The following is a 15595-nucleotide window of genomic DNA, read 5'->3' on the forward strand; positions in this document are numbered from 1 at the left end:
TGCATCTAGCTCTTACTTACTTGGGGAGATGCTGATCTGCTTTTTTTGCAGCAGCTACTTGAACTATGGGTGACCCTTACTACCAGAGGTTCCACTTTAGAAGAAATCATGTTCCACACAGGAAAGAAAATAACACATTGAGGCCTGCTAATCAGCAAACAAGGGGCTGCTTCTCATCCAGCCACTTTCTGTTGCAGATTTACCAACCTATCTACCTCCTACTCAGCGGTCTTGGTGGGTACCTCCCCACAGTGTGATCACTGGGATGTATGCCAGGAAATTCAAACTCCACTATCTATTGGGGTTGTGGTTTCCTGATCTGTTTTAAGCTAGAATTCTGGTAGCTCAGAAGATGTGAAAGCCCCAAAGAACTTGAGTGTGGAGCACATCAAAAGCAGACTATGACTAGTTTTCAACCCTGTTCAGCCCTTGTGTAACTCAGAGCAGCCCATGGTCTTTGCCCAGCACCGAGGCCTCTATCACAACCTCTGGTACTTTAGACAACAGATGAGTGTCTCTTTTCCTTCTTGATTTCTGTTCTTAAAACTTCCTTGAAAATGAAGGAAATGAAACCACAGAACACTGTGCTAAAATGACAGGCGGGACCTGACTTATACCAAAAAAGAAACAAAATTCAGAGTAAAGGCAATAAAACAAACAACTCCCCCCCAACTTAGACACATGCTCTGGCTTAAGCCCATTGGCAGCAGTTTTGACAGACCCAAGGTACAATCCAGACCAGTGAGCAGCTATTTCACCCCTGCCCTGCAACCTTGGATGCCTTACAGTGCTCCAACCTGGGCCGCTCACAAACAGCTTGCCAGCATGCCAGTGTAACACTGACAGACCCTGGTCGTCAGCGGGCAGGATCAAATCTGGGACCTCTGGAGTTAAATGCATAAGCCTCTACTGCATGAGCTAAAAGCCAGAGGGCTAGTAGCTAAGGCTGTGGAGCAGACTCATTAATCTCTCTCTCTAAGTGGTCTCGGTGCCACTAGATGGGACAGAACACCACACTCAAGAGGTGTGTGGGTTACATACTTCCCCTAGCTGAGGAAGCATGTCCCGAGCTTCAGCGACTTCCCAGTTAAAATCCCGGACAAGCCCCCACTTGTAACACCTACGGACCCCGGTTGTCGGGATTGAATCTGGGACCTTTGGAGCTAAATGCATGAGCCTCTACTGCACGAGCTAAAAGCCATATGCCTATTAGCTAAGGTTGTAGAGCAGACTCATTAATCTCTCTCTCTAAGTGGTCTCAGTGCCACCAGATGGGACAGAACACCACACCCAGGAGGTATGTGGGTTACACAAGCACACCCTGAATTCTCTGTGTAACTGCAGCCTGCCAGCTGCACCCTGGCTCTCACCAGCCTTGGTTATACTGCAGGGTGACCTCTACACACACTCAGTCTTAGATTTCCCCCCAAAGATGTATGTCCTGTACTGCCCAGTCTTCTCCTGGACAATATTGGTTATATTAGATCTGTTATTTCTTTAAAAGGAATCATAGAAGATTAGGGTTGGAAGAGACCACAGGAGGTCATTGGAGCAGGACCAACACCAACTAAATCATCCCAGCCAGAGCTTTGTCAAGGTAGGCCTTAAAACCCTCTAAGGATGGAGATTCCACCACCTCCCTAGGTAACCCATTCCAGTGCTTCACCACCCTCCTAGTGAAATAGTGTTTCCTAATATCCAACCTAGACCTCCCCCACTGCAATTTGAGATAATTGCTCCTTGTTCTGTCATCTTCCACCCTGATAACAGCCAAGCTCCATCCTCTTTGGAACCGCCCTTCAGGTAGTTGAAGGCTGCTATCAAATTCCCCCTCACTTTTCTCTTCTGCAGACTAAACAAGCCCAGTTCCCTCAGCCTCTCCTTGTAAGTCATGTGCCCCAGCCCCCATGATCATTTTCGTTGCCCTCCACTGGACTCTCTCCAATTTGTCCACATCCTTTCTGCAGTAGGGGGCCAAAAACTGCATGCAATACTCCAGATGTGGCCTCACCAGTGCCGAATAGAGGGGAATAATCACTTCCCTCAATCTGCTGGCAATGCTCCTACTAATGCAGCCCAATATGCCGTTAGCCTTCTTGGCAACAAGGGCACATTGCTGAATCAAATTCAGCTTCTCATCCACTGTAATCCCCAGGTCCTTTTCTGCAGAACTGCTGCTCAGCCAGTCAGTCCCCAGCCTGTAGCAGTGCATGGGATTCTTCCGTCCCAAGTGCAGGACTCTGCACTAGTCCTTGTTGAACCTCATCAGATTTCTTTTGGCCCAATCCTCTAATTTGTCCCTCTGTATCCTATCCCTACCCTCCAGCGTATCTACTACTCCTCCCAGTTTAGTGTCATCTGCAAACTTGCTGAGGATGCAGTCCACACCATCCTCTAGATCATTAATAAAGATATTGAACAAAACCGGCCCCAGGACCAACCCCTAGGGCACTACGCTTGATACCGGCTGCCAACTAGACATCGAGCCGTTGATCACTACCCGTTGAGCCCAACAATCTAGCCAGCTTTCTATCCACCTTATAGTTCATTCATCCAATCCGTACTTTTTAAACTTGCTGGCAAGAATACTATAGGAGACCGTATAGAAAGATTTGCTAAAGTCAAGATATATCACATCAACTGCTTTCCCCATATCCACAGAACCAGTTATCTTGTCATAGAAGGCAATCAGCTTGGTCAGGCAAGACTTGTCCTTGATGAATCCATGTTGACTGTTCCTGATCACCTTCCTGTCCTCCAAGTGCTTCAAAATGGTTTCCTTGGGGACCTGCTCCATGATTTTTCTAGGGACTGAGTGAGGCTGACTGGTCTGTAGTTCCCCGGGTTCTCCTCCTTCCCTTTTTAAAGATGGGCACCATATTTGCCTTTTTCCAATTGTCCAATAAATATGCCAATTTATTATTTCAAATAGATATTTAGACACTTCAATTTAAATACATTGGATTAGATAAAACAGTAAAATTAGTTTATTAATTACAAAGGAGATTTTAGTGAGTACAAGTAATGAGGCATAAAAATCAGAAATGATTACAAGAAAAATAAAGCTAAAACACTTACTAGTGTCTAACTTAACAAACTGTGTTAAATTCAAAGCAGTTTTCTCATCACGTACTTTCAGCTGTCTCACTGACCAAACTTCTTAGGTCAGGACCCCTTCTCTCAGAGTCTGACGAATGCTGCCTTTGTCGCTTCAGGTACAGTGAATGCAATGGGCGGGGGCGGGCGGGGGGGGGGGTGTACCTTGGGGTATTTGCCCCTTCTTAGTCCTGTCCCACTTTGAGAAGCATTTCCAGCTGGAAGCAAGGCCACAGGGAGTCTACATGGAAGGGAACTCTTTGTGAAGATGTAGATTTTTTTGCCCTGTCTCCTTTCCTGCCAAAGAATGGCTGCTTAGCAGGTAATTGTCCATCAGCCTTGTTCACACCTGGTTGAGGCCTCAGTTTGCCCTTTGTCTCTGAGGAACTGGTTTGGCCACTCCGCAGACTTCTCTGGAAAACCTACTTTTAGGCTATGTCTACACTAGCACTTTTGTCGGGCAGGGTGTGAAAAACACACACACCCGACCGACATAAGTGTCAGCAACAAAAGTGACGGTGTGGACAGCGCTATGTCGGCTAGAGAGCATCTCTCGACAACATAGCCACTGCAGCTCATTGGGAGTGGGCTAATTATGCAGATGGAAGAGCTCTCTCCTGCCGGCATAGAGTAGTTACACTACAGACCTTACAGCAGCGCAGCTGCAGCAGTACAGCTGTGCCACTGTAAGGTCTGTAGTGTAGACATCGCCTTAGTCATGATTTCAGCTTGCTTTATACCTTCCTATGTAATGCTGCTACGTGCATTTTGCCATGATATTATTTATCAGCAAGTTCTGAGTTTTTAAATACCACCTCACAAAACATGTCTTGTGCAAAAATTATTACAATGTGTAGAGGGTGTGAACACACCAGTATATTCCGTCACAGGACTTATTTATGGAAGAGGAGAGCAAGTGGGAAAGGGAGCAGTAAGGCTCATTTTCTTTCTCTGCTTTCTTTTGTCCTAAACTGCTAGAGATTTGCTTTATGCCTCATTGCAGTGTAGAACTACTTGATTGATTAAAAATGCATTAAAATGCATGGCAGAGAGTGTAGTTAATAAGTCTTCCGTTTGTGCTATGTGAGGAATGAACTGAAGATGGCCTTCACCACCACTACATTGCAGATATTTATAACAAGGGCCCCTGTATTCCATGACAACATACATTACACCCCTTGCTGCAGAATTCTGCTCCAGATTCTCCTTTTTTATTTTAAAAAAATTGTTTCTAACCCTAATTGTTGCAGAGAGCCTTAAAAACATGAGCTGGCTGTAGCTACTGCAGTGCTGTTTTCCTGATTCTGCAGCCAGCCTGAAGCTATCTTTGAGAGTGTTGCAAACTTTCCCATTACCCCACTGAAGTGTTAGCTCTGAAACCTAATGATGCCAACATAAGGTGAGCACTGTTAACTTTTTCTGTACTGATTGTTTTTGCAGAAAGCACACAACTAATGTGCTTATCTCATAATCCCAAACTGCCTCCTCTGCCAAAAGCTCCAATTTTCTTTATGCTGCAGCCCAATCTCCCATCACTCCCAATGAGTTTCATTGCATGGCAGAAGTTAATACAAAGCTCTGCAGAACACTGAAAATTTAAAATGTGAGGATGGCTTAAAATAAATATAATTTAATATCAAAGAAAGTAACATGGGGAATGCTGCACTGATGGTATTAGCATTTTCGTACTGAATTCCATAAAAAATTCCATTTTTAATATTTAAATGAAGCTGCCACAGAATTTCCAGCTGCCATGCTCAATGCTATAGAAACCTTGGTCTTTGGGGGCAGAATTTGGGTACATGGGATCGTCTTTATAACATAATTCCTAGGACTTGCTTTTAGAACTCTTTAAATGAGGCTCTGAGCTGGCCCGTTGGCTTGGTGTAACACAACCATGCAGGAGGTGCAGATTTGATTCCAGGTCCTGGTCTTTTGCTCCCAAGCTCAACGGCTAAGACTGTTAGAGGCCGGGTTCATATCCTGTTGGAATGAATGGAAAAAGACTCCCTTTAACTTCAGTGGGAGTTGGATTGGGTCCCTCGTGAAGGGACTGCTCCCCATAGTTTGATAGTGATCCTTGAGTTAGCCTACCTGAGGAGCGGTATTGATTGGCTCTGCAGAGAATATTCCTCAGCCAGAAAGATGGTCATCACAACATTAAGAGGAAGGTTACATTGGAATCAGGGAGAGGGGGTAACCTCTGAGCACTGCAGAATATGGGAATGTTGTGTGTCATTCTGTATATAGCCTGCAAGTTCTTGTAGTGGGATAGCTTTAAAATGGGCTCCAGTTTGTCTGATCAGACTGAAACTGTGCTATCTTTGCTCCCTTGTCCAAACAGAGAAGCCCTGATACAAATGTCATAGCTAGTGTAAGCAGATAGCAAGTGTAAAAAATCAGGACAAGGGGTGGGGGGTAATAGGAGCCTATATAAGAAAAAGCCCCCAAAATCGGGACTGTCCCTATAAAATCGGGACATCTGGTCACCCTAGTCCAGGGGTCGGCAACCTTTCAGAAGTGGTGTGCCGAGTCTTCATTTATTCACTCTAATTTAAGGTTTCGCGTGCCAGTAATACATTTTAACATTTTTAGAAGGTCTCTTTCAATAAGTCTATAATATATAAGTAAACTATTGTTGTATGTAAAGTAAATAAGGTTTTTAAAATGTTTAAGAAGCTTCATTTAAAATTAAATTAAAATGCAGAGCCCCCCGGACCGGTGGCCAGGACCCCGGCAGTGTGTGTGCCACTGAAAATCAGCTCGCGTGCCGCCTTCGGCACCTGTGCCATAGGTTGCCTACCCCTGCCCTAGTCATAGCAGAGTCAGACCACTCATACAGTCTGTCCCCAGAAGAGGTCCCAGAGCAATTAACAGGAGTTCAGCTAATGGCTTCATAGCCTGGACCTCGGCTAGTTCCTCCCCTCCCCTCCCCCCGCTCCTGGTTCCTTCTTGTTTTTAATTGACTTGCATGTGCATGACCCTTGGGTAAGTGCTGATATCAGTAAGCAGAGTGGCTTGCAGCTAACTTTGCAATCCATGTGACTGCCGTTTCCGTTAGTTCCTTCCGCAAGATCTAAATTAACCTGATGCTAAGTGAGAGGAAGAAAAAAAAAAAAAAAAAAGGCTGCAGCTAACGTTGCCTTTTGTGAAGCAGCTGAGAGAGAGCAGGAGGGCGGCTGTGTGCAGCATGAGTGCCCGCGATCTGTGCACGCTGCCCCGAGCGGTGAGTAACCCCCAAAACTGGGCTCTGCGCTTCGCCCTGTCCAAGATAAAGTTCAGGGGTGGGTGCAGGGGAGGGCAACGGTCGGAAAGAAACTCCCAGGTGGGTGGTCGGTCGTTACGACAGCCATGGCACCCATGGTTTACTGTGTGTGTGCGTCTGAGCTCTGGGAGCGTGGAGCGTTTCCAAGCATTGTATGCGGCGATGTGCTGCCTGCTTGCAGAAAACTCTTTCTATAGCGCAGTGTCCTCAGTGGTGATCAGGGCTGTGCCAGCGTCGGGGAGGCAACGCCCTTAAGTTCGCTCTCTCTCATGGTCTCCCTTTGGAACGCTCACCACCACCCGTGTTTGGAGGATGCTGCAAAAGCCACACTTTGGCCCCCATCCCAACAGGGCAAGCCGGGAGAGAGATGGAGGGAGGAGGGCTGTCGCTGGAGGGAAGACAGTTAATGCTGGGCAGACAGCTTGGGAGAGAGCAAACACGTCGGCTGCGGGAGAAAGGCTGAGTCAGAAAAGAGAGAACCTCCTGAAAAGGGAAAGAGTTTGAGGTTAAAATGCATTGAAACGTTTAATAAAGGTGAAATACGGTAGAAAAATCAGTGTGAAGGAAACCAGGACGCTGGAAAAGGCTGAAATAAAGATGCATCAAGGTTGGTCTGTTTTAGGTTTCAATACCGCATCTGTTCCGGTGGTTATTTCGGCACCGCTCGAGGCATGGAGGGCCAAATCCTCAATTGCTGCAAATGGCTTCAGTGGAGCTATACTGAGCTACACCAGCTGAGGATCTGTCCCAGAGGAAATATAGAAAGAAGAGTGGGGAACCCCCAGGGAGACGCAGTAAGCGATCTCTTTGATAAGACATTGGCTTTATATACTGTTTGAATCTGTGATTTAGTGGTGGTTTGGCTGGTGGTAAAAATAAAAAAAAAACTGAAAATTGCCCCAGGTGTGTCCAAGACTCTAGATCTAGCCACTTCAGCTGCCAGAAAGACTCTTCCATTTCTTTAGTTCACCGGTTTGAAAACACTGCTCATAGAGTGCGAATTGTGAGTAGTGTAATCAAGGTCTCCCGGCATGGTTGCCTTAGGTTTATCATTCTCCTGCGTGCAAATGTTATAAACTCTGATGCCATGAATTGCCATTATTATCTGATTTCACTTGATCGAAAAGCAGCAAGTTCCATTGGTCTCCATCACTGGAACCTTAATTTAGGACTGGATCTTCAGGGGAGTTCAGGGCTTGGTTTCTGTTGGAGTTGTGGGTGCTCAGCATGGCTAAAAAATCAAACCCCTTGTTTGCTGGTAAGACACATAAAGAGAACACTTGATGCATGGGATTTGCAACTTATAATATAGAGGGAAACTTCTTTATGAAACATGTCAGTTAATCGATGTGCGCAAATAGCTATTCAATTAGATGCTGATGTTCCTTTAAAAAGGATTTTCACATCCTAGCATCAAAATGTAGCATATTTCTACACACATTGTCTACTCCTCTATTAAACTGTGTATGAATTTGTGTTCTGTATATTACACCAGTGCCAACAGCCCCAGCTGAGCTCAGGGTCCCATTGTGCTTGGTGCTGCACAGACACACAGTGAGAAACTGTCCCTGCTCCAAAGAGTTCAGCCTCAGATCCTCAAAGGCATTTAGGCTCCTTACTTCAGTTGATTTCAGTGGGAGTTAGGTGCCTAAATACTGTTGATTATCATGTTAATAGGTGTGATAGACAAAGGGTGGGAAAGGAAACAGAGTCACAGAGAGGTAAAATGACTTGTCCCAGGTCACAGGCCCTGAGTCCCAGTAGAGTGCCCTAGCCACTGGACCTCAGTGTAAATGAGTGTGAGGTTACCTCTCTATTAGCATTAGAGAGCCTCCTGAGTGGCTTAGAATTGGACTACAGAACCACAACATTAACCTGTCCTATTCTTACCCCAGGGGCTGGACTGTGCAACAGAGCCCATCTTGTTGCAATAAACTTCAGAGTAATTAATAAAGTTGGGGCCAGAAGATGCCTCCAGTGCAGGTTTTCCTGTATAGGACTCAAACTCCAAGGGACCACTTCCCCAGTGCATTGGAACAGAACTGGACACACTGGGAAAGGTGGGACACAAGTGGCTTCACTCCCTAGCTGGAGCCTGGGGCAGAGTTTGCCCCCCAGAGGCATGTTATGTTGTCTTGTAATAGCCCTCTAGGAACTGTTAAGTCAACTGAGAGCCACTGAAGCCCAATGTGCTCCACCCACATCTCCAGTGTCATCCCTATGCCATGGTGCAAAGGGTGCTCCAGTGGGGCATTAGTCCCACACTGTATAGCTAGGCCTGGTAAGGGCAGTGGATCCAACACCACAGTGTGAGGGAAGTGCTGCCGAGAAAATGTTTAGAGCCCAAGTCTGATCTTGGGCTGACAGAGGATCTAAAATCCTGGGTCCGTGTAAGAAGGTTTGGGAGGCAGAGATTGTCTTGTCTTATGTTTCCTGGGAAATCCTTTGGTGTGCCAAAAAATAATCATGAATGAAGGGGAAAAAAGCAGAGCAGATCTTTCAAATGTGTCTTTATCTTTGGTTTCTCTCTTTGCAGGACCATTGCTGTTGAGATGGAGTCAGTGTTTCTCAGTCTCTCCCTGAGTCTAGTCTTTATAGTAGCAGGATGGGGAAACAAGACTGGAATGGCCCTGGCAACGTATCACAGGACCTGCAAACTAGTGAGTCCTCTTATGCAAACCTGTGAACTTGTTAATTGTTCACTTCTTGCCTTGAGAAAAGCAGGTGTATACTCTGAGTATGTACTCTACAGGAACTGGCAGTGACTGCTCAGTGTAGGCCCTATTCCATTGTTTTCATTCTAGCCTATGACTTTCACCATCAGGCTGCATTTTCCAGACTTGATCTCAGCCCAAAGTTGTTGTGTTTTTTTAAATGTGAGCAAAACCTGGTTTGCCGTTTTTGAATATGAGACAAGAGGCTTATATGGTGCACAGTGAATGAAGCAGGGCATCTCGTGGAGTTGATTGATCAAGTGGAATAGGGCATTGTAATGGTGTCGAGATAAATATTGCCATAGGAACAGCATTTATTCACTTTGTCTTTGAAATCAATAAAAATATGGAAATGAGGTGGGGAGGGACGTGATGCCAAATGAAGAAGCTGGGTAGGCTAGAGATTGTGATTCACAAATAGGAGGGGCGGAGGGAGTTTGGAAATACTGTGTGTACTCTCAAAAGTAGCCACTGATTTCTAGGTGCCTCAGTTTTGGGGTAACTTCTGGTATCTTGGGCCTGATTTTCAGAGGTGCTGAGCAGCTGCAGCTCCCTGTCTGGAAATGATGCTTATTTGCTGATCAGTGAAGTGTGCTTGAGGCTATACGGCAAGCAGAGGAAGATGCCCCAGGAGCTTTTACGCTAAGGGATAGATTTTCAAGTGCTCAACATCAACAGTTGGGGCCAGATTTGTAAAAGAGCTCAGCTGCACCCAGCATACTGACCAATGTGCAGAGCTCTGCAGAAAATCTGACCACTTACTTAGGTAAACAGAACTCAGGGCCACCCACAGGATTCAGGGGGCCTGGGGCAAAGCAATTTCGGGGGCCCCTTCCATAAAAAAAAGTTGCAATACTATAGTAACATGTATTTGGAAATGTAAAAAATAACCAGTGAAATACATTCAAAAATTAATTTTTAATCATTCGAAAATACACAAAATACATTATTTAAAAACATGAAATGCTTTAATGGTATGTATACATTTGCAATTACATAATGGGCTGTCGCTGGGTGATGGTGATGGTTGGTGCCAATGGGCTGTCACTGCCTGGGGGTGGCGCTGCTGTTGCCCAGGGCTGGGTGGGGAGCTGGGCTCTGGGTCGGGGGGTGCCCGGCTCAGAGGGGCTGGGCTCAGAGCTGGGGGTCAGGGCTGTGGGGGGATGGGGTCAGGGGGTGCCCAGCTCAAAGGGGCTGGGCTTGGAGCTGGGGGTCAGGGCTGTGGGGGGCTGGGCTCGGGGGGTGTCTGGTTCAGAGGGGCTGGACTCGGAGCTAGGGGTCAGGGCTGTGGGGGGATGGGATCGGGGGGGTGCCCGGCTCAGAGGGGCTGGGCTCGGAGCTGGGGGTCACGGCTGTGGGGGGGATGGGGTCGGGGGGTGCCCGCCTCAGAGGGGCTGGGCTCGGAGCTGGAGGTCAGGGCTGGGGGGAGTGCCCAGCTCAGAGGGGCTTACCATGCTGCTAACCCCCGTCTCAGCGAGCCGCGTCCAGGAGCTCCTGCCGCTCGGCCCGCCGGAGCTCGTCGCCCCGCCCAGGGCCGGTGCCACTTTGCGCCCCCCCCCAGCCCTGCGGCAGCTCCCCGCCCCCCCTCCGCCCTGAGGCGCTCCCCCCCCGCGACAGCTCCCCCCCTGGGGAGCCGTGCGGCAGCTCCCCACCCCAGCTCACCTCTGCTACGCCCCCTCCCTGAGCACGCAGCCCCCCGCTCTAATTCTCCTCCCCTCCCAGGCTTGCGGCGCCAAACAGCTGATTGGCGCTGCAAGCCTGGGAGGTGGGAGAAGTGGAGTGGCGACCGCGCGCTCAGGGAGGGGGCATAGGGACGCTGTAAAAAAAAAATTGGGGGCACCGCTTTTTGGCGCCCCCAAATCTTGGCGTCCTAGGCAACCGCCAAGTTTGCCTAAATGGTAGCACCGGCCCTGGCCCCACCCCCTTACCACGCGGCTCCGAGCGGGAGGACCTCGGGCCCCGCCCGAGCCACGCCGCTGCAGCGCTCTCCAGGGCCGCTACTGGTCGCGGCGTGCTGAGACGCCGGAGTTATGGGGGAAGGCAGAGGCGGGGGGAGCCTCCGACATTCTCATGGGGGCCCCTGTGGGGCCCGGGGCAAATTGCCCCACTTGCCCCCCCACCCCCCCGGGCGGCCCTGATAGAACTGAGCTTGAAAATTTGGCCCCTATTGTGGGTGCTGAGCTCTTCGGAGGATCTGGCCTGGCATGTGATAGCAAACCAAATGCAATGCTTCCCCTGCTTTATTTTCACCATTTCTTAGCCTTAGTCCTTTAAGCCAGGCTAGGTGATTTCAGTCCTTCTGTGCCGCTTCCTGCTGACAGAACTGGTTCTGCTCCCCGCAGCCAGCTTCTGTCTGATAAGAGGCGCTGATTAGAACAGGGTGGATTTTTTCCAGTTTCTCTTTTGTTCTTTCCTCTTCTCGTCCTGTTTTCTCCTCTTTTTGTTTGTACTACATTAGTGCCTATAGCTCCCAGATGAGACCAGGACATTATTGTGCTAGATCCTGTGCATATGCAAAGTAAGAGACAGCCCCTTCCCCAAAGATTTTACAGTCTAAGTAGAGAAGACAGGAGAGGAAATGCTGCTGTTCTGTTTTACAGATGAGGGGTTGAGGAAAGCATAGAGAGATTGTGTTTCAGCCAAGGTCTCACAGGGACTCTGGGGCAGAACTTGGAGATGAACCCAGAATTTGAGTCCCAATCCAGTGTCTTAACCACAAGATCAACCTTCATCTCCTCTGTGCTTTGCACCCTTAATTTCTCCTCCTCTTCCTGCATCCCCGAACCCTCTTCTCTGCATCATTCCAAATCCCTCTTTCTTCTTGATTGGCTCTTTCCCCCTCCTTGGTGGGAAGTCCCCTTTCTTTCTTCCTGGTCCCTCATTTGCTCTATACTCTGTGATCCTCTGCTCAATGATACTGACCCCCACATACAATCTCTTGATCCACATCCACTGAGTGGGAGCTCTAACAGCAGGTCTGCTCTACCAGTGCTCTGCTATGTGCTGCTGCTGCCCGTGGAACCACGAAGGGTGCAAGTCAGCCACTCAGCCTCCAGGAGCAGGCTGGCTGGTGCTATTCCAACAGGGTAAGCAGGCTGGGAGAATGTTGGAGCAGGATCATGTCCTGCCCTGATTTACTCCTGTAGGCAGGCTCTGCTTTCCAGTGCATCCCAGCAGGGAGTCCTAAAGGGAGATAGGGAACATAGTTGGTCAGCTGGAAAGCAGACCCTGGCTGTAACTTCAGAGTAGGCCAATCTGATCTCGTATGTCTTTTGAGGGGCAGTTATTGTCTGCCCCCAGCTGCCTACAGGCTTCACCATATCAGTGATTCAAGCAAAAATGACTGCTGCTACCATCTGATGTTTGTCGTCTGGGAGAGGCGGAGAGGTCAGGATGATGGCAGAAAATAAAGAATCAGATGTTGTGCACCCTCTCCCATCTGAACTCTAAGCCTTTGCCCCCAGTTTCACTATTTCCAGTGTTGTTTATATATAGATATAGATATATTCGTATTCTTTGTTTCAGATGCACAGAGCTGTGGATTGCAGTGGGAGATGGCAAGGCACAGTCCCGGCAGACCTCCCAGCTGACATAGAGGTGCTTTTCCTGGATCACAACACTATACGGACCCTAAAGAATACCTCTCTGCAGCAATACCAAAACCTGGAGACACTGAGCCTGCGTGAGAACAGACTGGAACTCATTGAACCTGGGGCCTTCCTTGGCAGCAGAGACCTCAAAAATCTCTCCTTGGCAGATAACACCCTCTTTACAAACTACTCTGTGACGGCTGCTGCTCTTCGCTCCTTACCAGCCTTGAGGAAACTGGACCTGTCTGGGAATCATCTCACTGAGCACATGGTGGCTACCATGCTCTGCAACCTGTCCTCCTTGGAGTCCTTGTCGATGGCCAGGAACATCATAATGCGCTTGGACTCCTCTGTCTTTGAAAGCCTGAGCCAGCTGCAGGAGCTGAACCTGGAGAAGAACTACATTTATGAGATCGAGGGGGGCACCTTTGAAGGCCTGCAGGGCCTGCAGATGCTTAATCTGGCCTACAACTACATTCCCTGCATCGTGGAGTTTGGTCTGACCCAGCTCAAGATGCTTAATGCCAGCAACAACATCATCGAGTGGTTCCTGGCCGTAGAGGGTGATGCTGTCTTTGAGCTGGAGACGCTAGATCTCTCCCACAACCGGCTCCTGTTCTTCCCGCTACTACCAAGACAGAGCAAACTGCGCTCCCTGCTGCTGAGGGACAATGAAATGAGCTTTTATCGCAAACTTCCCAATGCTACATCCCTCATGGATGTCACGGTGCAGTTCCTTCTCATAGAGGGCAATACCACTAATGTCACTACCCTCAGTCTCTGGGAAGAGGTCAGCCTGAGCAATCTCTCTTCCTTGAGCTTTCTGGATATGAGCCAGAACCAGTTCCGGTACCTCCCTGATGGCTTCCTGGGAAGGATGACTTCCCTCTCCCATCTGAAGCTTAACCAGAACTGCTTAGAGACCCTTCACATCCAGGGGAGAGAACCCCTGGGCATGCTCACGGACCTTGATCTCAGCCAGAATCAGCTCTCAGAACTGCAGGTGGATCTAGGTTCTGAAGGCACCCTGCCAAACCTTAGATCGTTTAATCTGAGTACCAATAGGTTGCAGAGGGTACCACCTAACATTTTCACCCACACAGAGATCACTACAGTTGACCTCAGTCACAACCACATAGACCTCTGTCCCCAGCAAGCTAATGCAGATGGGGCTGAATATCCCATCTGCATAGACTTAAGGAATGTAACATCCCTCAGGAAACTTTACTTGGCTGGGTGTGGCCTGGAAATGGTGGCCAGCAATACTTTCAGTGGGACACCACTAACACACTTAGATCTGTCTAATAATCCGAGAGCACTGGCTAGGGGCCTACAACCTCTAAAAGATATTGCACTAATGCTGCAGGTTTTATCTCTCAGGAACACTGGCCTCTCTTCCACCATGGAAGACATTGACTTCTCTGGCTTTCAGAACTTGGTAAGTTTGGACGTCTCTGAAAACTCCCTGACCAGCTTCCCAGAGTCCTTGAGTGGTCTGAAACTGCATACCCTGGATCTCCGGAGAAACCATCTTCCCTCTCTTCCACAGCACTCAATGCAGAAGCAACTTGGGAGGAGTCTGAGTCTGCTCTACCTCAGCCACAACCCATTTGACTGCTGCAAGCTGGAGTGGTGGGACTTCCTTCACAGTCTCAGGACAGTGCGTGTTGTGGACAGGGGGCAGGTCACCTGCAACTACTCCTCTAACATTATTAATACAGTGGGGCTGCCTGAGTCTGTGCTCCAGAGCTGCAGGCGGATGACAGTGAATATGGCTTTGTTGTACCTGGTGCTTACTCTCCCTGCCTGCCTGACCCTGCTAGTTGCCTTTGCTGTCATCTTCCTTACTTTCAAGCACAAGCTGCTTCAAATGGTGAAAAACCAGTACAGAGTGTCCAGCCCATACTGATCTCTGTGGGCAAAGGAGTAGGCTGTTGGCACACAGAATGCAGGCAGAGTAGTAACTCTGTGATCTCTGTGAGGGGCCGAGAGCAGAGTGAGCAGGGGTGCTTTGGAGGGAGCGGCCAGGATTCTGGCTCTCTGATGTTCTCATTGCTGCATTTTGAGTGCATCGCTTCCTGGTGCACGTTCTCCCGTTGCTCTGGGCAGGGGTAGGGCCTTCTGCCGGGAAGCACAATGGAGGCACTTGGAGTTTAACTCAGGGAGCACAGGGTTCAACATGGAGTCAGAAGGCAAGAGAATGGAGAATTAGTGATTGGAGTAACGAAAATGGATTTTAAGACACTGAAAATGAGTAAATGGGAGAGAAATTCAGAAGGGAAAGGTGAGGATCATGATGAGGAAGAGCTGAACATAAAATTAGAAAGGGCAAATATTAAGAAAAACCAATGAAGCAGCTGAAAAGTGGACTCATTGGATGCCAGGGAGTGAGAGGCAGGCGAGATCTATCACTCTTTGCTAGAGGCTTCACTGGTGGCTAAGGAAGGGAGTTCAGGGTATATAAGTCCTGTGAAATATAAAGCAAATATGCATATGTATACACTATAAATATAAACCAATGAAGCTGCAGTTCTGAGTTAAGGCCTACAGGGATCTATTTTCTCCTAATTGGAAACATAAATTCCCATTCATGACAATTTACTTGAATTTATGTTGAAATTGAACAGTCTTGGCCAATCAGAGTGTGAGGATGTACAGTTGCTTTTCCCTCCCCACTGTCACCCTCAGACATTATACATTTATTCATCACCATAGTATCCAGGAGATGTATGGTTTTCTGTTATACAAAAACTGTTTTACATTTATATAATCCCCTGAATGCTGATTAGCAGAATGGGGAAATGGTTTGCATAATTCTCAGTCGAGTAAATGAAAATATTGTATATGTATTATGTGCAAAATAGAATATGCAGGTTGAGTGTGAGAGTGAAAATCCTCATTCTATATATTGCAATGTGGTTATTGCTCAA

At 48.1% G+C, this 15595-nt stretch overlaps 1 protein-coding gene across 1 annotated transcript; it reads left to right on the forward strand.

Moving 5' to 3' along the window:
* The first annotated feature begins 6261 nt into the window (after positions 1-6261).
* Positions 6262-14578, forward strand: NRROS (negative regulator of reactive oxygen species). Its single transcript, XM_065411163.1, has 3 exons — positions 6262-6322; positions 8898-9021; positions 12601-14578. Exons 2-3 carry the CDS (start codon positions 8914-8916, stop codon positions 14572-14574), a joined length of 2082 nt encoding a protein of 693 aa, XP_065267235.1. The 5' UTR covers positions 6262-6322; positions 8898-8913; the 3' UTR covers positions 14575-14578.
* Positions 14579-15595: the final 1017 nt, after the last annotated feature.

This window comes from Emys orbicularis, chromosome 9, assembly GCF_028017835.1.
Source record: "Emys orbicularis isolate rEmyOrb1 chromosome 9, rEmyOrb1.hap1, whole genome shotgun sequence".
NCBI lineage: Eukaryota > Metazoa > Chordata > Testudines > Emydidae > Emys > Emys orbicularis.

Bases quoted from the DNA above. Each gene is read 5' to 3' on its own strand.
- NRROS (XM_065411163.1), top strand. From the start codon at position 8,914: ATGGAGTCAGTGTTTCTCAGTCTCTCCCTGAGTCTAGTCTTTATAGTA. The intron at 9,022-12,600 runs GTGAGTCCTCTT...TCTTTGTTTCAG, and splicing joins ATCACAGGACCTGCAAACTA to ATGCACAGAGCTGTGGATTG.